The sequence below is a fragment of the Carcharodon carcharias genome, chromosome 11 (assembly GCF_017639515.1).
Source record: "Carcharodon carcharias isolate sCarCar2 chromosome 11, sCarCar2.pri, whole genome shotgun sequence".
Classification (NCBI taxonomy): Eukaryota; Metazoa; Chordata; class Chondrichthyes; order Lamniformes; family Lamnidae; genus Carcharodon; species Carcharodon carcharias.
Window position 1 is genome coordinate 5,532,190 of NC_054477.1, and position 27,999 is coordinate 5,560,188.

Here is a 27,999-nt window from a genome sequence, read left to right on the forward strand (position 1 = left end):
ACGAACCTATAAAGGTTTAAACAAAACTCGTGGAATCTCAAACTACGGTACTTTTCTTTATTTTAAGTATGTTCCTGGTCAGTCTAACAACAGATCCTTTATTCAACTCAGTGTTTAAAACACACACACACATAGACAACAAACAAATCAGAACCAAAATCTGTGTCATACAAACAGTTGAGAAACCACCAGCTGGTCACTTGTTTGTCACCCAATCTCCATCCTCTGGTTCTCAATCACCTCAGATGAACAGCGAGAATTACTTGGGGAGTCAGGCCTGCAGTCGAGATAAACAGTCTCCTATTATACTGCTGTCAGCAGTAACACTGTCAGAGTCAGATGTTGGATGCAATCCCCAATCCATAGACTTGAACACAAAATCCAGGCTGACACTCACAGTGCTGTGCTGAGGGAGCACTGCACTGTCAGAAGCTCAGTATTGAGGGAGTGCCGCACTGTCATAGGATAAGTACTGAGGGAATGCTGCACTGTCGGAGGATCAGTACCAAGGGAGTACTGCACTGTCAGTGGGTCAGTACTGAGGGCGCTCTACACTGTCAGGGGGTCAGTACTGAGGGAGTGCTGTACCGTCAGAGAATCAGCACTGAGGGAGTGCCGCACTGTCGGAGGGTCAATACTGAGGGAGCACTGCACTGTTAGGGGGTCAGTACTGAGGGAGTGCTGCATTGTTGGAAAGTCAGTACTGAAGGAGCACTGCATTGTCGGAGGGTCAGTACTGAGGAAGCACTGCACTGTCATAAGGTCAGTACTGAGGTAATGCAGTACAGTCGGAGGGTCCGTACTGAGGGAATGCTACACTGTTGGAGGGCCAGTACTGAGGGAGTGCTGAACTGTTGGAGGATCAGTACTGAGGGAGTGCTGCACTGTCAGAGGGTCAGTAATGAGGGAGCGCTGCACTGTTGGAGGTGCTATCTTTCCAATGAGACATTAAACGATACAAGACCCTTATCTGCTTTCTGAGGGATACGGAGGCCAAGAGAGTTCTCTTCAGTGTCCTGGCCAATATTTATTCAACATCATTAATGACAGCTTTTTTTTATTCGTTCCATCTACAAGGCACAAGTCAGGACTCTTCACTTGCCTGGATGAGTGCAGCTCTCACAACACTAAAGAAGCGTGACACCATTCAGTACAAAGCAGCCCACCTGATTGGCACCACATCCACAAATATTCACTCCCTCCACCACCGATGCACAGTAGCAACAGTGTGTACCATTTACAAGACGCACTGCAGGATTTCACCAAGGTTCCTTCGACAGCACCTTTCAAACCCATGACCACTACCGTTGCCCTTGACATTCAATGGCATTCCCATCACTGAATCCCCCATCTAACAACTTCCTGGGGGCTACCATTGACCAGAAACTGACCTAGACCAGCCACATAAATACAGTGGCTACAAGAGCCGGTCAGAGGCTCAGAATCGTGTGACAAATAACTCACCTCCTGACTCCCCAAAATCTGTCCACCATCTATAAGGCACTAGTCAGGAGTGTGATGGAAAACCAGCAGAGAGCTTTCTTCCTGATTCTCATTGACTGCAGTTTTGCTAGGGCTCCTTGATGCCACACTCGGTCAAATGCTGCCTTGATGTCAAGGGCAGTCACTCTCACCTCACCTCGGGAATTCAGCTCTTTTGTCCATGTTTGAACCAAGGCTGTAATGAGGTCAGGAGCTGAATGGCCCTGGCAGAACACAAACTGGGCATCAGTCAGCAGGTTATTGTTAAGCAAGTGTCGCTTGGTAGCACTGTTGATAACTCCTTCCATTACGTTACTGATGATCTTGAGTAGACTGATGAGGCAAGACAGGTGAAGGAAAAGGGCAGCTGATAGATGGGAACACCACCCCATGTAAGTGCCCCTCCAAGCCACTCACTGTCCTGACTTGGAAATATATCACCGTTCCTTCACTGTCGCTGGGTCAAAGTCCTGGAACTCCCTCCCTAACAGCACTGTGGGTGTACCTACACTACATGGACTGCAGCAGTTCAAGAAGGCAGCTCACCACCACCTTCTCAAGAGCGATTAGGGATGGGCAATAAATTCTGGCCCAGTCAGCGAAGCCCACATCTCGTGAATGGATAAAAAAAGTTATTGCAAGCAGTTTCCACAAACTTACAGCCTGACCAATTTTCACACCTCAGCACATGGTGAAGCCCCTCAGAGTTCTTTGCTGTTCTCATTGGAATTAGATGGCTATTTATTTAACGTGTTACTATGTTTACATGGTCAAGCCATGCATTTAAACTGACTGACCCACAGGAGGACCAAGATTATGGGCATCGCTGGCAAGGCCTGGATTTATTGTGCTTAGCTGTCCTGAGAAAGTAGTGATGGACCCAATCCCTAAACCTCTGGCAGAGGCTTTGACACAATGGAGAGGCTCCCTATCCCACTTCAGAAGGGAATGAAGAGTCAGCCAGGTTGCTTTGGGACTGGAGTCACCTCTAGACCACACCAGGTAAGGGAGTAGGAATATAATGTAGGAAGTAGGAGCTGGAGGAGGCAATTTAACCCCTTGAGCCTGCCAAGGTATTCCATACTATCATGGCTGATCTTCTGCCTCAATTCAGCTTTCCCACATTATCCCCTTGAGTCCCTTAAAAAGGACGAGAGATTTCCTTCCCTGGAGAACTCAGCTGGTTCAGTCATGTCTTAACAACTATCCAACAGCCTCCTGGTCACTCTCAGTGTTACCAGTTTTACTCGTTTCAACTCTATCTTTATTTCTTTAAATCGAATTTGAATTCTCTGCCTGCTCTCGTGGGAATCCACAACCTTGTGATTTATTTGTAATTCACAACATAATAACTATACAAAAATAAAAGCAAAATACTGCGGATGCTGGAAATCTGAAATAAAAACAAGAATTGCTGGAAAAATTCAACAGGTCTGGCAGCATCTGTGGAGAGAGAAACAGAGTTAACGTTTCCAGTCCAATTTGACTCTTCCTCAGAACAGAAGGGAGGTAGAAATGTGAAGATTTGAGCTGTTGAACGGGGAGTGGGGGAGGAAGAACAAAATGGAAGGTCTGGAATCGGATGGAGGGCAGGAGAGATTAAATGACAAAGATGTCATGAAACAAAAGGCAAAGGGACTGGCAATGGACGTAGTAAAGAAACAAAGCATTGGTCCAGAGTGAGTGTCAATGGCAGCTCTGTCTGAAAGCAAAAATATGAAACAATTACTGAGTATTTTCAGCACTCACTGTTTTTATAACAACTGCACATTTGGTCCACAAACCAGTCTGTGTTTGAATATTGCTGACTATTTTAAAGGTACTATATCAATGCAAGTTATTGTTGGTCCTCACTCTTTCACGCAAAGAGAATCAAGTTGTGGGGTAACATATCCATGAGATTGAAAAGGAGACTGTAAAGGGTGTCAAGGGTATTTAGACATGTCCCTAGGGAGAGAAGGAATTTCAAGATATGGGTGGGATATGGGGGAAGGTGGGATTGAGGGACACAGGGAAATGGGGGGTTTGGGGATAGGGTCAGAAGGTGAGACATTTGGATTGAGTTTAATAATCCTTCCCTATCCTCAAACATTCTGCTTTTCCTGAACATGAGGCCTGCCTTCTATCTAGGGGAGACAGTGGTGTAGTGATAATGTCACTGGATTAGTAATATACAGGTCTGTTGTTTTGGGGACATGGGTTCAAGCCGCACCATGAGAGCTGGTGGATTTTAAATTCAATTCATTAATCTGGAATTCAAAGCTACTCTCAGTGATGGTGACCATGAAACTATCAACAATTTTCATAAAAACCCATCTGGCTCACTCATGTCCTTTAGGGAAGGAAATCTGCCAGCCTTACCCGGTCTGGCCTACATGTGACTCCAGACCCACAGCAATGTGATTGACTTTTAACTGCCCTCTGGAATGGCCCAGCAAGCCACTCAGTTCGGGATGGGCAATAAATTCTGGCCTTGTCAGCGATGCCCACATCCCAGGAAAGAATAAAGAAATGCTCCAAGGCCTGGGGTCGAGTGTCCTTTACTTCAGCCCGATATAGGTAAGTTCAGCCATTCCGTCCCTGATGTGTCGGAAATACTCCAGGTGGGTACGGTGAATTTTCCAGTTGTATTTCCCACAGCTCTTGGCATACTGCATGAAGTGGGGAGCGCCGGTGAAGATCACATTGTCCGCCACTATAATGCATCCCTCTTGCAGAAGGTTGTAGTCTTCCAGTAACTGCAGATCTCGCAGGTAGCAGCGTTTCCAATGGTTCATGAAAACAAAGTCAAACTTGTCCACTTCAAACCTCTCTCTGAGGTGAGGGATCACCACATCAGATGGACTAATGATCTGTTCCACCTGTTCAAAGGAAAAGAATTCCAATTCACTTTGTGTCAAAGAACATTCAACTTTTACTTGAAGTTATGACAGCTGAGAATGGAATTTTGTGCTCATCAAGTGAAGGATCAGAAATGGAATATTGTCCAACTTTTGACATTGTGTGGTCATCATGCTTGTGTTACATTCAGAGTAAAGCTCCCTCTACACTGTCCCATCAAACACTCCCAGGACAGGTACAGCACGGGGTTAGAGATAGAGTAAAGGTCCCTCTACACTGTCCCCATCAAACACTCCCAGGGCAGGTACAGCACAGGGTTAGGTACAGAGTAAAGCTTCCTCTACACTGTCCCCATCAAACACTCCCAGGACAGGTACAGCACGGGGTGAGATACAGAGTAAAGCTCGCTCTACACTGACCCCATCAAACACTCCCAGGACAGATACAGCACGGGGTTAGATACAGAGTAAAGCTCCCTCTACACTGTCCCCATCAAACACTCCCAGGACAGGTACAGCACGGGGTTAGATACAGAGTAACGCCCCCTCTACGCCGTCCCCATCAAACACTCCCAGGACAGGTACAGCACAGGGTTAGATACAGGGTAAATCTCCCTCTACACTGTCCCCATCAAACACTCCCAGGACAGGTACAGCACGGGGTTAGATAGAGAGTAAAGCTCCCTCTACACTGTCCCCATCAAACACTCCCAGGACAGGTACAGCACAGGGTTAGATACAGAGTAAAGCTCCCTCTACACTGTCCCCATCAAACACTCCCAGGACAGGTACAGCACGGGGTTAGATACAGAGTAAAGCTCCCTCTACACTGTCCCCATCAAACACTCCCAGGGCAGGTACAGCACGGGGTTAGATACAGAGTAAATCACCCTCTACACCGTCCCCATCAAACACTCCCAGGACAGGTACAGCACGGGGTTAGATACAGAGTAAAGCTCCCTCCATGCTGTCCCCATCAAACACTCCCAGGACAGGTACAGCACGGGGTTAGATACAGAGTAAAGCTCCCTCTACACTGACCCCATCAAACACTCCCAGGACAGGTACAGCACGGGGTTAGATACAGAGTAAAGCTCCCTCTACACTGTCCCCATCAAACACTCCCAGGACAGGTACAGCACGGGGTTAGATACAGAGTAAAGCTCCCTCTACACTGTCCCCATCAAACACTCCCAGGACAGGTACAGCACGGGGTTAGATACAGAGTAAAGCTCCCTCTACACTGTCCCCATCAAACACTCCCAGGACAGGTACAGCACGGGGTTAGATACAGAGTAAAGCTCGCTCTACACTGACCCCATCAAACACTCCCAGGACAGGTACAGCACGGGGTTAGATACAGAGTAAAGCTCCCTCTACACTGTCCCCATCAAACACTCCCAGGACAGGTACAGCACGGGGTTAGATACAGAGTAAAGCTCGCTCTACACTGACCCCATCAAACACTCCCAGGACAGGTACAGCACGGGGTTAGATACAGAGTAAAGCTCGCTCTACACTGACCCCATCAAACACTCCCAGGACAGGTACAGCACGGGGTTAGATATAGAGTAAAGCTCCCTCTACACTGTCCCCATCAAACACTCCCAGGACAGGTACAGCACGGGGTTAGATACAGAGTAAAGCTCGCTCTACACTGACCCCATCAAACACTCCCAGGACAGGTACAGCACAGGGTTAGATACAGAGTAAAGCTCCCTCTACACTGTCCCCATCAAACACTCCCAGGACAGGTACAGAACAAGAACTTAAGTTAATAAGAAATAGGATCAGGAATAAGTCATTCGGCCCATCCAACCTAATCCGCCATTCAGTAAGATCATGGTTGATCTGATTGTGGCCTTAACTCCACTTTCTTGCCTCCTCCATATAACCCTTGACTCCCTTGTCAATCAAAAATCTGCCTAACTCAGCCTTGAGTATATTCAATGACCCAGCCTCCACTGCTCTCTGGGGGAGAGAATTCCAAAGTCCGTCTAAGAGAAGAAGTTCCTCCTCGTCACCATCTTAAATGGGAGATCCCTAATTTTTACACCATGTCCCCTAGTTCTAGATTCCCCCACGAGGGGAAACATCCTCTCAGCATCTACCCTGTCAAACCCCCTCAGAATCTGATATGTTTCAATAAGATCACCTCTCATTCTTCTCAACTCCAATGATTCTACCCCCAACCTGCTCAACCTTTCCTCATGAGACAAGCCCTTAATTGTAGGAATCAGCCTAGTGAACCTTCTCTGAGCTGCTTCCAATGCAAGCCTATCCCTCCTTAAATGAGGAGACCAAAACTGTTCACAGTATCTAGGTGTGGTCTCACCAATGCCCTATACAGTTGTAGCAAGACTTCGCTACTTTTACACTCTATCCTCTTGCAACAGAGGCCAACATTCCATTTGCTTTCCTAATCACTTGCTGTACCTGCATGCGTACTCTTTGTGATTCATGTATAAGGACACCCAGATCCCTCTGTACCTCAGAGTTCTGCAGTCTCTCTCCATTTCAATGATATTCTGTTTTTCTATTCTTCCTGCCAAAGTGGACAACCTCAAATTTTCACACATTATACTTCGGCTGCCAAATTTTTGCCCACTCACTTAATCAAATTTAGCTTCAATACACTCAGCCCCTTCATCTAAGTCATAGATATGCGTTGTAAATAGTTGAGGCCCCAGCACCAATCCCACGAGTTACAGTTTGCCACTCTGAAAATGACTCATTTATCCTAACTCTCTGTTTCCTGTTAGTTAGCCAATCCTCTATCCATGCTAATTTATCACCCCCAACACCACCTTTTATGTGGCACCTTACTGAATGCCTTTTGGAAATCCAACTGCACCACATCTACTGGTTCCCCTTTATCTATCCTGCTTGTTACATCCTCTAATGCACTCTAATACATTTATCAAGCATCATTTCTCTTTCAGAAAATCATGCTGTCTGATTGTATTTTGATTTTCTAAATGTAGGTCAGTGAGTGCAGGGGAGACTAATAATTGGGATTTGGAGTGAGTTAGGACACAGGCATCCAAATTATGGGTGATCACAAGCTTACGGAGGGTAGAATGTGAGAAACTGCTTAGGACGGTTTTGGAATAGTCAAGTCCAGAGGTAACGAGGGAGATATTGTTGCACGGTGGGCATCAGCCCCACCTCTGGGCCAGAAGCTCTGGGTTCAATTCCCACCTCAGACCAGATGGCCACAGAAGGTGCGTTCATAACAAGGCCAAACAGGTTGATTATCAGCCTTTAAATCCTTCCCATACGCTCAATGGCAAGTGGTAAGAGCAGGAGTGTTTCCAGTTCAGTCAGACTGCAGAAGGCAACAGCAAACCACTGCTGTACTTTGCCAAGCATCATCATGGATCAATTCCATGGAAGTCTGTGGTCCTCACCGCCCTCTTAGAGCCATGGCACCAGGAGGAGGAGAGGTAATGAAGACACAGCTGAGTGTTTTCGCAGCAGATCAAGTAGGAGCAGAGATGAGAAAATGTAATAGGTGAAAAGAATTCCCAGGTGAATCGAATTTTTGACTGGGTGAGTTGTCTCTCTCTCTCTCTCTGTGGCCCTGGGGTTGGTTCTGGTTTAGCTGTGAGACTCACCGTGTCCTCGTCAAATCCCGCCAAGCGGATTATCTTCTCAGCCACTGCTGCGTTCCCCTTGTCCATCTCCACAGTATACAGCCTGGCGTTGAGGGACAGGCTCCTGGCCATGCGGAGAGCTGAGTAACCGCAGTAAGTCCCCAGCTCCAGGACCGTCAGGGGAACGTTCTCGTAGATGAGTCTCTCCAGGATCTTGCCTATGATTTGTTGGGAAAGAAAAGAAAGCAAGAATCGCTGTTTGTGGGATCTTGCTGTACACAAATTGGATGCGGCATATCCTACATTACAAAAGTGGCTGCACTTCAAACAGCGCTTCATTGTCTGTGAAATGCTTTGGGATGTCCTGAGATCTGGCTCTTAAAAAAATAAACTGTCGTTACTGAGGGAAAATTAAAAATGTCACAACTATAGGTCATCCTGGATGAGGGTGTTAAGGGTTACAAAATCAAAGTGGGATAGAGTTAAGATACAGATCAGTAATGAGTTAATAGAATGTCAGGACAGGTTCAAAGAGCTCAATGCCTTCCTCTTGGAATCAGAAAATTATAGAGCTCGGGAGGAGAACATTCCGCCCATCATGCCAACTCTGGCATTTAGGAGCGTGATCCTGTTCCAGGGGTGGGCCGTAAGCATAGCATAGTTACCTTTCTCTGGGCCAACATTGCTTAGGTATTCGGAGTGAAAGCACCACGTGTCGAAGGTGCTAAGGATGTTTTCAGGATCCCCCGGGGTGCTGTGCATCATCACGTACTGGAAGGCTCTCTCCTCCCTGGACAAGCCAGTCAAATAGTCCTGAATCTTCCGGAGAATCACCGCCCGCCAGAACAGCAGGAAGTAGTAGCGGTAGCGGATGATGAGGGTCATCAGGAAGGGGATGAAGGCCAGAGCAATGGCAGGAGAGACCATCTGGAGAGAAGGTGTGCAGTCAAAGAGGGAACAAAATTGACAGCTGAGAATTTGTGCATTAAAGAGCAAGACACGTACTCCAGAAGCGCTCATCTTTAGGTCACGGGCCCGTGGCTGTTTCTGGAGTTCAGTGCAGCATCACCACAATCTTCAGCCACATCTTAGTCTAGTTCTAGTTCCAGTGTTATTCCCAAGCTCCCTACCTGTTTCTCTACATTTATCACTCGCTCTCTGTCCCTGGCTGCAACTCTGCTGTTAAATGCCAATTTTATCTATTCTAGGAGATTGACAAATTTAATGTTTTTTTTCCTAATACCTGACCAGAGGTTACCTGCAATCTCTGTGTTCCTCATCCAGCTACAGTGTCATTTGTTAGACCAGGGGCACGTTGTTCGAACAATACAATTCCTCTCATTGTGCCTCAGTTGAGAGCCTTCTTACCAAATGGCCGTGCGTACGAATCTAATCCCCGAGACTCGAACAGCATTGCACTGTCAGAGAGTCAGTACTGAGGGAGTGCCGCACTGTCAGAGAGTCAGCACTGAGGGAATGCTGCACTGTCAGAGGGTCAGTACTGAGGGAGTGCTGCACTGTCAGAGGGTCAGTACTGAGGGAGTGCTGCACTGTCAGAGGGTCAGTACTGAGGGAGTGCTGCACTGTCAGAGGGTCAGTACTGAGGGAGTGCTGCACTGTCAGAGGGTCAGTACTGAGCAAGAGCTGCATTGTCAGAGGGTCAGTACTGAGGCAGTGCTGCACTGTCAGAGGGTCAGCACTGAGGGAGTGCTGCACTGTCAGAGGGTCAGTACTGAGGGAGTGCAGCACTGTTGGAGGGTCAGCACTGTGGGAGTGCAGCACTGTCAGTGGTTCAGTACTGAGGGAGTACTGCACTGTCAGAGGGTCAGTCAGTACTGAGGGAGTTGCTGCACTGTCGGAGGGTCAGTGCTGAGGGAGTGATGCACTGTCGGAGGGTCAGTGCTGAGGGAGTGATGCACTGTTGGAGGGTCAGTACTGAGGGAGTGTTGCACTGTCAGAGGGTCAGTACTGAGGGAGTGCTGCACTGTCAGAGGGTCAGTACTGAGGGAGTGCTGCACTGTCGGGCGGTCAGTACTGAGGGAGTGCTGCACTGTCAGAGGGTCAGTACTGACGGAGTGCTGCACTGTCGGAGGGTCAGCACTGTGGGAGTGCAGCACTGTCAGTGGATCAGTACTGAGGGAGTGCTGCACTGTCAGAGGTTCAGTACTGAGGGAGCGCTGCACTGTTGGGGGGTCAGTACTGAGGGAGTGCTGCACTGTCAGAGGGTCAGTACTGAGGGAGCGCTGCACTGTCGGGGGGTCAGTAGTGAGGGAGTGCTGCACTGTCAGAGGGTCAGTAGTGAGGGAGTGCCGCACTGTCAGAGAGTCAGTACTGAGGGAGTGCTCCACTGTCAGAGGGTCAGTACTGAGGGAGTGCTGCACTGTCAGAGGGTCAGCACTGAGGGAGTGCTGCACTGTCGGAGGGTCAGTACTAAGGGAGTGCTGCACTGTCAGAGGGTCAGTACTGAGGGAGTGCTGCACTGTCAGAGGGTCAGTACTGAGGGAGTGCTGCACTGTCAGAGGGTCAGTACTGAGGGAGTGCTGCACTGTCGGAGGGTCAGTACTAAGGGAGTGCTGCACTGTCAGAGGGTCAGTACTGAGGGAGTGCTGCACTGTCAGAGGGTCAGTAAAGAGGGAGTGCTGCACTGTGTGAGGGTCAGTACTGAGGGAGTGCTGCACTGTCAGAGAGTCAGTACTGAGGCAGTGCTGCACTGTCAGAGGGTCAGTACTGAGGGAGTGCTGCACTGTCGGAGGGTCAGTACTGAGGGAGTGCTGCACTGTCAGAGGGTCAGTCAGTACTGAGGGAGTTGCTGCACTGTCGGAGGGTCAGTGCTGAGGGAGTGATGCACTGTCGGAGGGTCAGTACTGAGGGAGAGTTGCACTGTCAGGGGGTCAGTACTGAGGAAGTGCTGCACTGTCAGAGGGTCAGTACTGAGGGAGTGCTGCACTGTCGGTGGGTCAGTACTGAGGGAGTGCTGCACTGTCAGAGGGTCAGTACTGAGGGAGTGCTGCACTTGTCAGAGGGTCAGTGCTGAGGGAGTGCTGCACTGTCAAAGGGTCAGTACTGAGGGAGCGCTGCACTCTCAGTGGGTCAGTACTGAGGGAGTGCTGCACTGTCAGAGGGTCAGTACTGAGGGAGTGCTGCACTGTCGGTGGGTCAGTACTGAGCGAGAGCTGCATTGTCAGAGGGTCCGTAATGAGGGAGTGCTGCACTGTCAGAGGTTCAGTACTGAGGGAGTGCTGCACTTGTCAGAGGGTCAGTGCTGAGGGAGTGCTGCACTGTCAGAGGGTCAGTACTGAGGGAGCGCTGCACTGTTGGGGGGTCAGTACTGAGGGAGTGCTGCACTGTCAGAGGGTCAGTCAGTACTGAGGGTGTTGCTGCACTGTCGGAGGGTCAGTGCTGAGGGAGTGCTGCACTGTCAGAGGGTCAGTACTGATGGAGTGCTGCACTGTCAGAGGGTCAGTACTGAGGGAATGCAGCACTGTCAGAGGGTCAACGCTGTGGGAGTGCTGCACTGTCAGTGGATCAGTACTGAGGGAGTGCTGCACTGTCAGAGGGTCATTCCTGAGATGGTGCTGCACTGTTGTGGGTGGTGGATTATGGATGAGAGGTAAATCTGAGACACTGTTTGTCCTCTTGGTTGGATGTGAAGGATCCTAGGGAACTATTCGAAGAAGAGCAGGGGAGTTCTCAATGGTGTCCTGGGCCCATCGGTATCCCTCAACCAACATCACTAAAACAAAATTGCTCTTTGTGCAATCTTGCTGTGCACAAAATGCCTGCTACATTCCCTACATTACAACAGTGACTAGACTGCAAAAGTACTTCATTGGCTGTAAAACACTTTGGGAGGTCCTGAGGTTGTGAAAATTGCTAGATGGATGCAAGTCTTTCTTTCCATTCCTACCTTTGTATCAGTCCGGAGCTCCGTCTCTCACAGGCGATGTGTTCTGCCGAAGCGATGTGTTAGATTTTGCCCTGGCAATAGATCCCGCTCACTGTCCTCTATTATTGATCACCTTCCAAGGCCTTTGAGAAGGTTCTGGAAGTCTTGTGGGATCAGGTTTTGCCAGCCAGATGCTTGGGTGTCCAGTTTCTCAGGAGCAGCCAGCCTCCAATAGGATCCAGTCCTTGGTCGATAACAATCAGCCTCATTAAAATGTAACAGAGCTCAGTGTCTGTCCTGATGGAAGGTAATTGTCCAAATGAAAATTAATCTTCATGTTATCTGGAATTGCAACAATCCCTCTCCCTCACTCTATTTCTCTCTCAATCCATCTCTGTGTCTCTCACTTTCTGTACATTACTCTCCCCGTCTCTCTCATTCTTTCCATCTCTGCCTCAATCTCTCTTACTTGCTCTCTCTAACTTTCCCTCACTCTCTCTTTCCCTGTCACTCTTGTTCTCTCACACTATTGCTCCAGCTCTCTCTCTTTCTATCCTCCTCTCTTTTTGTTTATCACCTCATTTTGTCCTTTCCTCTCTTTCATACTTTCTCACCAATCTGCGTCTGTTGCTCTGTGTCTTTTTTTCTCTCTTTCATTCTTTCTGTCGTTCTCTCTCTCTCTCTTTCTCTTTCTGCACTGTCTGCACTTTTCAAAGTGACTCGACAGGGTAAAACCGTGAATAACACAATTGGTGCTAATTGGCAGATCCACTTGGAGAGGCCACAAGGAGGGAGTGCTGCACTGTCAAGAGCTGCCGTTTTTCAGATGAGATATTAAACCATGATGCTGTCTGCCCCACCAGGAGGTTGTAAAAAGATCCCACAGCCACTATTTCATAAGAAGAGCAGGGGAATTCTCTGCCATGACCTTGGCCCATTAAGCAGATAATCCAGTCATTTGCACGTTGCTGTTTGTGGGATCTTGCTGCGCGCAAATTGGCTGCCGTATTTCCTACATTACAACAGTGACCACGCTTCAAAAAGTAAGTGGGGCCTTGGTTTAACAACTCACCCGAAGCAAGGCAGCTCTGACAGCGCAGAGCTCCCTCAGTTCTGGCACTGGTGTTGGGCTGAATTATGCTTAAGTCCCTGGCGTGGACGTTGAATCCACAACATTCTGACTCAGAGTTGCCAGTGCTACCCACTGAGTCATGGTTGAGAGAAATCCTAGAATAGAATTACAAATATGATTACATAGGATATACGTTGCAGAAGAAGGCCATTCGGCCCAACCTGTCAATGCCAGCATTTATGCTCCACTCAGGCTTTCTCCCATCTTTTCTCATCTACATCTGTCATCGCGACTTTCTATTCTCTTCTTTCTCATATGCTTGTCTAGTTTCCTCTTCGATGTGCCTATAATATTTACTTCACCCACTCTCTGTGGTAGCGAGTTCCACATTCTCTCTGGGTAAAGAAGTTTTTCCTGAATTCCTTACTGGATTTCTTGGTGATTATCTTATATTAATGGCTTCTCGTTTATGGCCCCACAAGAGGAAACCTTCGCTCTGTATCCACTCTATCAAAACCTTTTTATCATTTTAAAGACCTCTATTAGACCACCCCTCATCCTTCTTTTTCCAAGAGAGAAGAGACCCAATTGGTCAATCCTTCCCTGATATTTACATCCACACATTTCTGTTTCTGAATCCTCCCCAACCCCTTGCCAAGCCGGCACCAGCAAATTTCTTTTCATTTGTTCGCGAGATGCAGGCGTCACTGGCTGGGCCAGAATTTATTGCCCATCCCTAATTTCCCTTGAGAAGCTGGTGGTGAGCTGCCTTCTTGAACCGCTGCAGTCCATGCAGTGTAGGTACATCCACAGTGCTGTTAGGGAGGGAGTTCCAGGATTTTGATCTAGCGACAGTGAAGGAATGGTGATATATTTCCAAGTCAGGATGGTGTGTGGCTTGAAAGGGAACTTCCAGGTGGTGGTGCATCTGCTGCCCTTGTCCTTCTAGCAGATAGAGGTCACTGGTTTGAAAGATGCTATTGAAAGAACCTTGTTGATTTGCTGCAGTGCATCTTGTAGATGGTACAAATTGCTGCCACTGTGCATCAGTGGTGGAAGGAGTCAGTGTTTGCAGATGGGGTGCCAATCAAGCGGGCTCCTTTGTCCTGGATGTTGGTGCCACAATCATCCGGGCAAGTGGAGAGTATTCCCTCACTCTCCTGACTTGTGCCTTGTAGATGGTGGACAGACTTTGGGGAGTCAGGAGTTGAGTTACTCGCTGCAGAATTCCCAGCCTCTGACCTGCACTTGTAGCCAGTGTAGTTTTATGGCTAGTCCAGTTCAGTTTCTGGTCAATGGTAAGACTCAGGTGTAGATATTGGAGGATTCAGTGATGCTAATGCCATTAAATGCCAAGGGGAGGTGGCATGTTACTTGCCACTTATCAGCCTAAGTCTGAATGTTGTCCAGGATTTGCTGCATTTGGACATAGACTGTTTCAGTATCTGAGGAGTCACGAATGGTGCTGAACATTGTGCAATCATCAGCGAACATCCCCACTTCTGAGCTGCTAGCCTAGGACACTACCCTGAGGAACTCCTGCAGTGATGTCCTAGGACTGAGGTGATTGATCTCTAACAACCACAACCATCTTCCTTTGTGCTAGGTATGACTCCAGCCAGCGGAGAGTTTTCCCCCGATCCCATTGACTCCAGTTTTGCTAGGGCTCCTTGATGACACACTTGGTCAAATGCTGCCTTGATGTCAAGGGCAGTCACTCTCACCTCACCTTGGGAGCTCAGCTCTTTTGTCCATGTTTAAACCAAGGCTGTAAGGAGGTCAGGAGCTGAGAGGTAGTCCCAGCACAAGGACTTCATGTGAATTGTCCTGGAAGTTTGAACTTCCAGTGGGCAATTCCCCTGCTTCCTGGGACACAATGAAAATCCTCCAACTCTGAGTTAGAGTGGAGTCACTTACCTGGATTGTTACCCAGGGAATGTTAGTCAGGAATAAGCCTGGCCTAACTCCTGGGTAGCTATATGACTGACCTCAATCACTCAAACTGACCATCCACATCCCCCAACCCAACTCCCCACTATCCTGTCCGGACTGGTTCTCCGAAGGAGCATTTCAATTACTGCCATTTTTCCTGCCTGTACCCCATAACTCTGCACATTCTTCTTTTTCAGATAGCAGCCTAATTTCCTTCTGAATGCTTTCATTAAACCTCCCCCCAACCAACACTCTCAGCGAGTGCATTCCAAACCCTAACCACTCACTGCATAAACATGTTTCTCTTCAAAATTGCTTTTGCTCCTTTTGCCAATCCCTTTCACAAGCGGGAACAGTTTCTCCCCATCCACTCCATCCAGATGCCTCGATATTTTGAATATCTCTATCAAATCTCTTCTCGGCCTCCGCTCCTCCAAGGAGAACAGTCCCGACTTCTCCAGTCTGAGACTAGCTTTGTCTTCTAGATTCATTACTTAATTGAATTTAAGTTCCACCAGCTGCTGTGGTGGGATTTGAACCCATGGGTCTTAAACATTAGGGCCAGACCTCTGGATTACTGTTCCAGTAACATTACCACTATGCTTGTTCTAGTCAACACAGATCAGAGCTGGAACCTGATACAGTCTGTGTGTCTCAGCAGCATATGTATCCATTGTGGGATTTTAAACTTAGCTAACATTGGTGAATTATCTAAATTGGGAATTGAATTCGCTCCAAAGTATTTTGAATGAATAAAAACAAGAGACTAAAATCCTAGAGGTTCTCCTGGTTATTTAATAAAAGTATAATTAAGCTGTCAAGGCTGCACATGAAATGCACAGGGGGAACAAACTGTTCAACAATAATTAGCTCCAGAATTTACCTAAAGCTGATTAAATTTAACAACTTCAGCCTGACTCGGTGCTGAAGCCAAGTTCCTCCCCCAAGGGCCTTGTTAGAGCCACTGGGAGCACAGCAGAAACCAGAGAAACACACACACACAAGTCGCCTGTTTAAAATGGTTTTGCTGAACTCGCTACTCTGGGAAAGTTGGAGACACGGCCTCTGAAGCTGTTGACCCTGAAATGTCTGACTCGGTTGAGTGTTACTGAGCCAGGTGAACTGGGGAGCCGGCGTTTTGTTTATTTTAAACCGTGGCCCAGAACTGGACAGAGAATCGAGCTAAATAGAACCTAAGTGGGAAAGGAGGAGAATTTATTTCAGATATATGGCTTTGGAAGCAGATTCAACATAACTTTCAAAAGGGGATTGGAACTTTATATGTGTAAATTTGCAGGGCTGTGGGGAAAGAGAAAGGGAGTGGGACTAATTGAATGATACTTTCAAAGAGCCAGCACAAGCTGAAGGGACTGAATGGTCTCATCCTGAACTGGAAGAATTTAATGATTCATTATATAATGTGTTCAATGATGCATATTTAATCCATGTTTTCCTGACTGTAGCAAGCAACATGCAACATACTCACAGGTTTGAGAAAGTTTATTTTTAACTGGAATTAAGTAATCATTTAATCGGTAACGTTACAGTATTTGCTGATTAATGGTACGGTAGCACACCACAACAGGAAATATGAAGCAAACTTTATCGTCCAATCTTAGAGTTTATTTTAGCTGAAAGGTACACCGTTGCCTGCAGAGTTTCTGGTGAGAACGCCAATGGACTCTCAGCTTAACAGCAACAAACATCGCATCAATTCAGAGAAACCGAAACAAGCTCCTGATGTGGACAATGTCACTATTCCTTGGCAGAGAAGGTTGTAAGAATGCAGGATGAGACAGAATTTAAAAAAAAAAACAAAAAAAGCCTTGCAATGATAAATACATGAGAATAGGTTGACAGGTGATAGTGAGAGAGCAGGAGCTCCCTTGGCGTGGAACACACTCCTGTGCTTTTGAACAAACATCCTGTATTTATGTTGCTGTAAATGTTAAAATGAGCCGCAGACGCCGGGATCTGTGTTGGTTTTGCGCACACATACCCCAGAGCTGTCCAGATCTAGAGGAGATAATCACGAGTTCTCACAATCCCAGTGTCACTCGTCATCATCTTCTCTTTCTCTCACATTGTGACACACCTCTCTTTATCTCACCCTCCCAATTTGTCCCGGGGATTCAGGAATTCCAATCCCAGCTCTGCCATATAGGAATGCGGACAAGGAGATCAGTATCGCTGGGCCCAGAATCGTCGGCACTGATGGCCATGGGAAATGACACTCACATCAGAGGCAGAAAGTTGTGGGTTCAGGTCCTACTCTAGAGACTTGTGCACCACGCCCAGCCTAATACTTCCAGTGCAGTACTGAGAGAGTGCTGCACCAGCAGAGGTGCTGTCTCTCAGATGGGATGAGGCCTCATCTGCTCCCTCAGGTGGACTAAAAGATCCTGTGGCACTATTTCGAAGAAGAGCAGGGGTCCAGGCCAATATTTATCCCTCAATTAACACCACAAAAGACAGAGTATCTGCTTGGGGTTTGGCATTTGATCCCGAAGACACTGGCACCACAGACACTGTGGGACTCCCTCAGTACTGTAAAACAAATTTACATTTCTGTAACACCTTTCACAATCTCAGGGCACCCCAAAGTGCTTTACAGATGTTTAAAGTTGTTGTAAAGAACAAAGTGCAACAGCCAATTTGTGCACAGCAAGACCCCAAAGACCAGCAATATGATAAGCGCCAGATAATCTGTTTTTCTGATGTTGATTGAGGGATCAGCATTGGCCAGGACAAGACGAGAATTCTCCTGCTCTTCTTCAAAATAGCAGCCATGGGATCTTTTATATTAGCCTGAGAGGTCAGAAGGAAGCTTGGATTAACATCTCATCTGAGAGATGACACCTCTGACAGTGCAGCACTCCCTCAGTACTGACCCTCTGACAATGCGACACTCCCTCAGTACTGACCCTCTGACAATGCGGCACTCCCTCAGTACTGACCCTCTGACAGTGCAGCACTCCCTCTGTACTGACCATCTGACAATGCGGCACTCCCTCAGTACTGACCCTCTGACAGTGCAGCACTCCCTCTGTACTGACCCTCTGACAGTGCAGCACTCCCTCTGTACTGACCCTCTGACAATGCGGCACTCCCTCAGTACTGACCCTCTGACAGTGCAGCACTCCCTCTGTACTGACCCTCTGACAATGCGGCACTCCCTCTGTACTGACCCTCTGACAATGCGGCACTCCCTCAGTACTACTCTGGGAGTCTTGTGCTGGGTTATGTTCTCAAATCACTCTCGGGGAGGAGCTTCAGGAGATGGGACAGATTGTTGATGTATCCTGACCCTGTTGACCACAGGCATTGGGATTTATGGAAGAACATGGAGTGTTCCACACCAACTGGATGTCAAAATAGCAGAAACAGAAGCACGCAGGCAGGAGGAGGTGCTGGGGGTGGGGGTGGGGGGGTGGGGGTGCGGTTATTTATTGATCAGCCCCCATAGCTGCCAGCTTATGGCAGCGAGCTCTCTTGAAACTTCGACTCATCCTCCGGAGGTCCCGTTTGCCTCCTCGCCAGTGCCTCACGCTGGTGATGAGCAGCCTCCCTTCACCCTGCTTCCTCCCCATCAGCAGGTAGGAGGAGGTCAGGTCCCTCAGCTCATCACAAGTACAGTGGGAACCTCCAGCCAGCCACAGCTCCATCTCCACCTCGCCACTCGCAGCCCAACCCTCCAACCCATACAGAACCCTGCCCCGGCCGTCCGGAATGATCTTGGCATCTCCATCCAGGTACAAGATTTCTTTTACTTTCATCTTCAGCACTGTGACGAGCCAGAGGACACCCAAGAAGAAAAAAGAACAAGAGAGAGAGGAGTAAATTGAAGTACTCCCATTTCTATAACACCTTTCACCATCTCAGGACATCCCAAAGCGATTCCCAATCAATGAAGCATTTTTTTAAAGTGTCAGCGTACTGTAATATACAAATCATTGCAAACAAATTGCGCACCATAAGATGTGATAATGACCAAATAATATGTCTTAATGATGTTGGTACAGGGATCAATATTGCTCAGGACACCAGGGAGAATACCTCTGTTCTTCTTCAAAATAATCATCATGGGATCACTTACATCCACTTAACAGGGCAGCTAGGGCCTCAGTTTAACATCTCATCCATGAGAAGACATCACCAAAGGTGCAGCACTCCCTCAGTCCTGACCCTCTGACAGTGTAGCACTCCCTCAGTCCTGACCCTCTGACAGTGCAGCACTCCCTCAGTAGTTACCCACTGACAGTGCAGCACTCCCTCAGTACTGACCCTCTAACAGTGCAGCACTCCTCCAGTACTGACCCTCTGACAATGCAGCACTCCCTCAGTAGTTACCCACCGACAGTGCAGCACTCCCTCAGTACTGACCCTCTTACAGTGCAGCACTCCCTTAGTACTGACCCTCTGACAGGGCAGCACTCCCTCAGTAGTTACCCACTGACAGTGCAGCACTCCCTCAGTACTGACCCTCTGACAGTGCAGCACTCCCTCAGTAGTTACCCACTGACAGTGCAGCACTCCCTCAGTACTGACCCTCTGACAGTGCAGCACTCCCTTAGTACTGACCCTCCGACAGGGCAGCACTCCCTCAGTAGTTACCCTCCGACAGTGCAGCACTCCCTCAGTACTGACCCTCCGACAGTGCAGCACTCCCTCAGTATTGACCCTCCGACAGTGCAGCACTCCCTCAATACTGACCCTCTGACAGTGCAGCACTCCCTCAGTACTGACCCTCTGACAGTGCAGCACTCCTTCAGTACTGACCCACCGACAGTGCAGCACTCTCTCAGTATTGACCCTCTGACAGTGCAGCGCTCCCTCAGTACTGACCCTCTGACAGTGTAGCACTCCCTCAGTACTGACCCTCTGACAGTGCAGCACTTCCTCAGTACTGACCCTCTGACAGTGCAGCACTCCCTCAGTACTGACCCTCTGACAGTGCAGCACTTCCTCAGTACTGACCCTCCGACAGTGCAGCACTCCCTCAGTACTGACCCTCTGACAGTGCAGCGCTCCCTCAGTACTGACCCTCTTACAGTGCAGCATTCCCTCAGTACTGACCCTCCGACAGTGCAGCACTCCCTCAGTACTGACCCTCCGACAGTGCAGCACTTCCTCAGTACTGACCCTCCAACAGTGCAGTGCTCCCTCCATAGTTACCCTCTGACAGTGCAGTGCTCCCTCCGTTAATACCCACCGATAGTGCAGCACCGGCTCAGGACTACACTTGGAGCATCAACCTAAAATACGTGCTCAAATCTCTGGAGAAGGACTTGCTCCCATGACATTGATTCAGATGCAAGAGAGCTGTCTGCTGAGGCACAACTGACACTGCTCTGATTGTCCCAGTTGACAGGCCATTCTGTACATCTTAGCTCTTGATAATAAAATTCTCATCCCTGTTTTCAAATCCCTCTATGGCCTCGCCCCTCCCAATCTCCGGATTTTCCTCTAGCCCCATAACCCTCTGAGATCTCTGCACTTCTCCAATTCTGGCCTCTTGAGCATCCCTAATTTTAATTGTTCCAATAATGGCAGACGTGCCTTCAGTGGCTGAGATCCTAAGCTGCAGAATTCCCTCCCTATAGACCCCTCCGCCTCTCTCTCCCACTCACTCTCCTCCTCAAAGACTCTTCATAAAACCTAACTTCTGGACCAGACTTTTGACCAGCTCTCCTCATGTCTCCTCATGTAGCTCAGTGTCAAAGTTCGTTTGTTCACGCTCCTGTGAATCACCCTGGGATGTTTAACTATGTTAAAGGCGCTATCTAAATGCAATTTGAAATCGTCTCATCAAACACTCTCTCCCTTGCTGAGGGAAAACCCCTCAGCCTTTAGCCGAATCTTACCAAAATCATTTTTGCAGAAATGTTCGAGAATGTCGCTCTCAGTTTCTCCTTCAGGTTTGCAGGCATCACAGATCTTTGATTCTGAAATATAAAACCGCTTCAGATAAATGCGATTTATGTATTGACTCACCCTCCTGTCCGGGGGAACGGTCATTCAGTGACCTTTGCCCCATCATCCAGAAGCTGAGAACTCAACATCCTCTCCATCTTCAAGTGTGGTTCCAGTAATCAGATAAATCTATCTGCGGTTGGGAGCAGGTTTCACCTGACTAGACCACTTCAGAGAACAGTTAAGAGACAATGACACTGGTGTAAAACTCAGACAATTGCAGCAGCTTGCCAAGGCTTCTTCAACAGCACCTCCCAAACCTTCAACCTTCACCACCTAGAATATAATTCTAGTATTGGCTGATGAATCAACTAGCACGTCCCTTTGGTTGTTCATAAAAGGCAGAGGACAAACCATACCCAACCAGACCAAACTTGCAAAACCCAAACAAGACATCTACTGTTACATGTGATTCTGTGATTGGACAGCACTTGGTGAACAATCCCGAGTGTGCTAATAGCTACACTAACAACCTATTTAGGATAATCAGTCGAGCCTGTAACGAGGCTTATTTACACTCGCTACAGGTGACATACACTCATGCACAGGGACCCAATCTCTGCAAACAATAGGAATATGTTCAAGCCTTGCACCTTTTTTGAATTACCCAGGAGCTCAGGGAACCTGTAGTTTCCCCCTTGCTTTCACCATGGCAATACCTCGGCCAATCAGCGCCGACCCAGCCAATCAAGACCCTTCTCTCCTGCAGCATAAGTTGTTGTGATTGTTTGAAATTTGGCATTCTTGCATTTGTCCCGGTGAGTACAAAGTGAAAAGCTTCAACAACAAGTCTTTCTTTTCAGTAACATCCAAGTAAATCTCCTCTGTACTCCCTCTAAAATCTTCACATCCTTCCTAAAATGTGGCACCCAGAATTGGACACAATATTCCAGCTAGTGACTGACCAGTGTTTTATAAAGGTTCACCATGACTTTCTTACTTTTTTACTCTCGGCCTCTATTTATAAAGCCCAGGATCCCTTGTTAACTATTTTAAAGAGAAAAAGGTTGGAAATATTCAGCAGGTCAGGCAGTATCCATGGAGAGAGACAGAGATAATGTTTCAGGCTGATGTTCTTTTGTCAGAACTAATAAGCAAGTGAAGAGTTACTCACCTTCCTGTTGGACTCTCTCCTCCTCTGAGGTGGCAGACGGGATGCAAAGGTCATTGTCCACTGGGAAACGGTTACAATCCAGCATGTCTGGCCAAGGGAAGCCAAAGGCAGACATCACAGGGGTACAGCTATCCCTGACTGCCTGGCACAGGGACCGGCAAGGCTGGATTGACTCGTACAATTCGCTGAGGCACACAGGAGCGAAGAGGGAGCAGAGGAATTTCCTGGTGTCGGAGTGACACTGCTTATTGAGCAGAGGAACCCAGGAGCCAGCTTGCTGCAGGACCTCCTTCATGGTCTCATGTCCCAGGAGGTTGGGCAGCCTCATCTCACTGTACCCAACCCCGTGGCACAGAGCCATGGTTTGGGGGATGGGCTTGCAGTTGGTTCGCCCAAATTCTGAGGATCCTAGGCCAAAACTGGTCCCTTCAACGTCAAGGGGGTGGAGTTTTTGAACCGAGCAATTGGGCAGGAGGAGAAACATAAGAATCCTCAGGCTGATCAATGATGGTCCTTTCTCCAACCAATCAAGGGGTAGTGTGGACAAAAATATGGGCATTGTTTGACTTCCTTATTGACCAATCAGTAAACTACCCCTGGATTAAAGATTGTTGTAGGGAGCACAAAATTTTTTGCTGGCCCAAAAATGTCTTCCTCAGCTTGAAGACAACTGATGGTCTTGGAGGAACAGGTCAAAGGCTACAGGTCAAAGGGATCAAGTCAAAGTCTTCAACTTTGGATGGTTTGTCCAGTCATGAGTCTGAGTTTTGGACAGTGTCAGGGAGAGCTTCTGAGCATCACACAAACTCGCTCTTTCACTCCAAGGTCCAGAGACAATGAGCCCTTGATTGTCCTCAGTCTTCAGCAGCTCATTCACTCTCAGGAGATCTCTCCCTCTCTCCTCACTGGATCCTGCAAATGAGAATAAATTCTTTCACTGGCCGAAGCTTTCCCGATCAGCAAAACCTTCAGTCAGCCAGTCCCACATTCACCTCTCATTCTGTAAGTAAATAAGACTAAGGATTTCAATATCACAAAAAGAACACTTCACTGACCAGAGAGAGATACAGAGTAAAACTCCCTCTACACTGTCCCCATCAAACACTTCCAGGACAGATACACCACGGGGTTACATACAAAGATTTTTAAAATGCATTCATGGGATATGGGCGTCGCTGGCTGGACCGAAATTTATTGCCCATCCCTAATAGCCCTTGAGAAGGTGGTGGTGAGCTGCCTTTTTGAACCGCTGCAGTCCATGTGGTGTAGGTACACCCACAGTGCTGTTAGGGAGGGAGTTCCAGGATTTTGACCCAGCGACAGTGAAGGAACGGTGATATATTTCCAAGTCAGGATGGTAAGTGGCTTGGAGGAGAACTTCCAGGTGGTGGTATTCCCATATATTTGCTGCCCTTGTCCTTCTAGATGGTAATGGTTGTGGGTTTGGAAGATGCTGCCTAAGGAGCCTTGGTGAATTCCTGCAGTGCATCTTGTAGATGGTACACACTGCTGCTACTGTGCTTCAGTGGTAGAGGGAGTGAATGTTGGTGGGTGGGGTGCCAATTAAGCGGGCTGTTTCGTCCTGGATGGTGTTGAGCTTCTTGAGTGTTGTGGGAGCTGCACTCATCCAGGCAAATGGGGAGTACTCCATCACACTCCTGACTTGTGCCTTGTAGATGGTGGACAGGCTTTGGGGAGTCAGGAGGTGAGTTACTCACTGCAGGATTCCTAGTCTCTGACCTGCTCTTGAAGCCACAGTACTTATATGGTTAGATCAGTTCAGTTTCTGGTCAATGGTAGCCCCACGATATTGATAGTGGGCGATTCAGCGATGGTAATGGCATTGAACATCAAGGGGCGATGGTTAGGTTCTCTCTTGTTGGAGATGGTCATTGCCTGATACTTGTGTGGTGCGAATGTTAGTTGCCACTTGTCAGCCCAAGCCTGGATATTGTCCAGGTCTTGCTGCATTTGGACATGGACTGCTTCAGTATCTGAGGAGTCATGAATGGTGCTGAACATTGTGCTATCGTCAGTGATCCTCACTTCTGACCTCATGATGGAAGGAAGGTCATTGATGAAGCAGCTGAATATGGTTAGGCCGAGGACACTACCCTGAGGAACTCCTGCAGTGATGTCCTGGAGCTGAGATGACTGACCTCCAACAACCACAACCATCTTCCTTTGTGCTGGGTATAACTCCAATCAGTGGAGAATTTTCCCCCCGATTCCCATTGACTCCAGTTTTGCTAGGGCTCCTTGATGCCACACTCGGTCAAATGCTGCCTTGATGTCAAGGGCAGTCACTCTCACCTCACCTCGGGAGCTCAGCTCTTTTGTCCATGTGTTATGACCGATGCAGTTGGTAAAGTGGAGTTATTTTTAAAAATCACAGAAGGAAACTTTAAACAACTGTCATAACCTATAATTTTTAAGTATTATGTTTGAGATGCGACTCTAAGTTCAGGAATCAGACCACTAGTTCTTAAGGTTTTACATTAAACTAAATAAAACATTTTATTAATTATACAGGTTAAAATATATACAAATGGCTACAAATTACCATTATCATAATTTATAATAAATTCCCAAACTAATCTTCATTAAGGCAACAGCAACCCATAGACTTAACCAAACACCAGGCAAAGCATTTTCACCTTACAAATTCAAAATGAGGTTCCTTTCATTGTGTTGGAGGTTTCCAGCTGCCTTTTGATCTCACATTGCCTCTGCTCTATACACCTACTACTGAAGTTATACCTACCACCACTCTCATTGTCTCACCATTCTCTTTGAACTTCACCTTTTAGCAATGAAACCCCTTTCATTGTACCAATTTTATCAGTAATATAAACATATTGCTTAGTATCTGCTTGAAAAGCATCAAGTTTTCACCCCACTTCTTGAATGCTTTATTCAAAAAATGCAAATGCACTCTACCTCTCTGTTTACATCTCAAACTGGCACATATCAAAACACCCAGACTAGCTGTCTTTAATCCAATTAAGACACACCCACAGACTAAACCTCTATTTTAAAAGAAAAATATTTTCCATAATATTATATACATTAATAGCTTCATGACACATGTTTGAACCAAGGCTGTAATGAGGTCAGGAGCTGAGTGGCCCTGGCAGAGCCCAAACTGAGCGTCAGCAAGCAGATTATTTCTAAGCAAGTGCCGCTTGATTACACTTGATGGTCCCTTCCATTACTTTACTGATGATCGAGAGTAGAGTAATTGGCTCATTTGGATTTGTCCTGCTTTTTGTGTACAGGACAATGGACAATTTTCCACATAGCCGGTTAAATGCCAGTGTTGTAGCTGTACTGGAACAGCTTGGCTAGGGGCACAGCAAGTTCTGGAGCACCAGTCTTCAGTACTATTGCCAGAATATTGTCAGGGCCCATAGCCTTTGCAGTATCCAGTGCCTTCAGCCATTTCTCAATATCACGTGGAGTGAATCAAAATGGCTGAACTCTGGCATCTGTGATGTTGGGGACCTCCGGATTAGGCCGAGATGGATCATCCATCCATCACATCTGGCTGAAGATTGTAGCAAATGCTTCTGCCTTATCTTTTGCACTGATGTGCTGGGCTCCCCCATCATTGAGGATAGGGATATTTGTGGAGCTTCCTCCTCCAGTGAGTTGTTTAATTGTCCATCACCATTCACGACTGGATGTGATGAGACCACAGAGCTTAGATCTGATACGGTGGTTGTGAGATCGCTTAGCTCTGTCTATCACTTGCTGCTTGTGCTGTTTGGCACATGAGTAGCCCTGCACTGTAGCTTCACCAGGTTGACACCTCATTTTTAGGTATGCTTGGTGCTGCTCCTGGCATGCCCTCCTGCACTCTTCATTGAACCAAGGTTGATCCCCTGGCTTGATGGTAATGCTAGAGTGGGAGGACATGCCAGGCCATGAGGTTACAGATTGTGTTCGAGTACAATTCTGTTGCTGCTGATGGCCCACAGCACCTCTTGGATGCCCCCGTCTTGACTGGCTATATCTGTTCAAAATTTATCCCATTTAGCACGGTGGTAGTGCCACACAACACGATGGAGGGTATCCTCAATGTGAAAGTGGGATTTCATCTCCACAATGACTGTGCGGTGGTCACTCCTACTGATACTGTCACGGACAGATGCATCTGCGGCAGGCAGGTTGGGGAGGATGAGGTCAAGTATGTTTTTCCCTCTTGTTGGTTCCCTCAGCACCTGCTGCAGACCCAGTATAGCAGCCTTTAGCACTTGGCCAACATGGTCAGTAGTGGTGCTACTGAGCCACTCTTGGTGATGGACATTGAAGTCTCCCACCCAGAGTACATTCTGTGCCCTTGCCACCCTCAGTGCTTCCTCAAAGTGATGTTCAACATGGTGGAGCACTGATTCATCAGCTGAGGGAGGGCGGTACGTGGTAATCAGCAGGAGGTTTCCTTGTCCATGTTTGACCTGATGCCATGAGACTTCATGGAGTCCAGAGTCGATGTTGAGGACTCCCAGGGCAACTCCCTCCCGACTGTATACCACTGTGCCACCACCTCTGCTGGGTCAGTCCTGCTGGTGGGAGGGGACAAATCCAGCGATGGTGATGGTGGTGTCTGGAACATTATCTGTAAGATATGATTCCGTGAGGATGACTATGTCAGGCTGTTGCTTGACTAGTCTATGAGACAGCTCTCCCAGTTTTGACATTAGCCCCTAGATGTTAGTAAGGAGGACTTTGCGGGGTTCACAGGGCTGAGTTTGCCATTGGTGCCTAGGTCGATGCTGGGTGGTCCGTCCGGTTTCATTCCTTTTTTGTGACTTTGTAGCAGTTTGAGACAACTGAGTGGCTTGTTAGGCCATTTCAGAGGGCAGTTAAGAGTCAACCACATTGCTGTGGGTCTGGAGACACTTGTAGGCCAGACCAGGTGAGGATGGCAGATTTCCTTCCCTAATGGAAGGGCAGTCACTCTCACCTCTGGAGTTTAAAATCTGCCTCTACACTGTCCCCATCAAACACTCCCTAGACAGGGACAGCATGGGGTTAGATACAGAGTAAAGCTCCCTCTACACTGTCCCCATCAAACACTCCCAGGGCAGGTACAGCACAGGGTTAGATACAAATTAAAATCCCTTTACACAATTGCAGCTATTGATTGGTTGGTATCTGCAGAACCTTGGCTAATATCCCCTGTTTCAAACTTCCAAAGTTTCATTCTTTTCAGTGAAAGAGAAAGGTTGACTAAGAGAGAGATGGAGAGAGAAAGAGGGAGATTCAGAGAGTCCAAGAGAGAGTGGCAGAAAGATGTAGAGACAGAAAGGGGGAGAGACCAGGAGAGGAAGAGACTGGGAGGGAGAGGGATAGACAGACAGAATGAGATACAAAGATGAAGAAATAGAAACAGACAGAGAGAGAGAGAGACAGGAGCAAGGCAATAGGGAAAAATACAGAAAAGAGAGAAGTGGAAAGAGAGTGGGAGAGAAAGGCAGAGAGAAGGGGGACAGAGGAGGACGAGACTCAAAGGGAGAGACAGAAACATGTAGATAGAGAGAAGAAAAAACTACTGAGGAAGGAACAGCAAAGGAGTGACAGAGAAACGGAGGAAAAAAGAGAGAAAGGGAATAACTGAGAAACCAAGAGAGAGGCAGAGATCGAGCATTAATGACCTCTCCTGCAGGTCATGATCTTGTACCTGTTTTAATTTTCGGCCTCTTGCTGACCAAGTGATTGAGGTTCTCTCCCCAGCTTTTCCCCTTCCAGCTCTCCACTGTTTCCAGCTCTCTCCAAGTTTGTACTGGAGCTGCTGACAGCTCAGGATTTGCAGCTTTTGGCAGCTGCTGACTCTCTCAACACTGTGTTAGAGCCTAGAGGTTTTGTGAAAGAGGGAGTCATTTAGCGTGCAAGTTAAAACTACCACATAATAAATCTTCCATCAGCTCCGGACCAACTGCCAGACATCCATTGTCTTGCTTTGCTTGAGGTCCTTTAATAGTTTGTGCTTTGCCAGGGCTGGAGAGAGTGGGGGTCGAGACCTGAGCTCTACGTGTTTGATGTGAAGGAATGATTTTAATTCAGCAAAGGTGATGTTTAAGAACACAAGGTGACCCCATGAG

At 47.8% G+C, this 27,999-nt stretch overlaps 2 protein-coding genes across 2 annotated transcripts; both read right to left on the reverse strand.

Moving 5' to 3' along the window:
• Positions 1–4,022: 4,022 nt before the first annotated feature.
• tomt (transmembrane O-methyltransferase) lies at positions 4,023–8,845 on the reverse strand. Its single transcript, XM_041198499.1, has 3 exons — positions 8,584–8,845; positions 7,940–8,136; positions 4,023–4,343 (listed from the first exon to the last, which is right to left on the reverse strand). The coding sequence occupies exons 1-3, from the start codon at positions 8,843–8,845 to the stop codon at positions 4,023–4,025; spliced, it is 780 nt and encodes a 259-aa protein (XP_041054433.1).
• A 9,408-nt stretch (positions 8,846–18,253) lies between these two features.
• Positions 18,254–27,702, reverse strand: LOC121284262 (secreted frizzled-related protein 2-like). The gene is made up of 4 exons (XM_041199601.1): positions 27,579–27,702; positions 21,896–22,807; positions 20,673–20,753; positions 18,254–18,592 (listed from the first exon to the last, which is right to left on the reverse strand). Exons 2-4 carry the CDS (start codon positions 22,452–22,454, stop codon positions 18,255–18,257), a joined length of 978 nt encoding a protein of 325 aa, XP_041055535.1. The 5' UTR covers positions 22,455–22,807; positions 27,579–27,702; the 3' UTR covers position 18,254.
• Between the last annotated feature and the right edge of the window lie 297 nt (positions 27,703–27,999).

Bases quoted from the DNA above. Each gene is read 5' to 3' on its own strand.
- tomt (XM_041198499.1), bottom strand. From the start codon at position 8,845: ATGGTCTCTCCTGCCATTGCTCTGGCCTTCATCCCCTTCCTGATGACC. The intron at 8,137-8,583 runs GTAACTATGCTA...AACAAATCATAG, and splicing joins CAATGTTGGCCCAGAGAAAG to GCAAGATCCTGGAGAGACTC. The intron at 4,344-7,939 runs GTGAGTCTCACA...TCCTTTGAACAG, and splicing joins CGGGATTTGACGAGGACACG to GTGGAACAGATCATTAGTCC.
- LOC121284262 (XM_041199601.1), bottom strand. From the start codon at position 22,454: ATGCCCATATTTTTGTCCACACTACCCCTTGATTGGTTGGAGAAAGGA. The intron at 20,754-21,895 runs GTGAGTAACTCT...TTTATATTTCAG, and splicing joins GGAGAGAGTCCAACAGGAAG to AATCAAAGATCTGTGATGCC. The intron at 18,593-20,672 runs GTAAGATTCGGC...GGCTCGTCACAG, and splicing joins TTTCTGCAAAAATGATTTTG to TGCTGAAGATGAAAGTAAAA.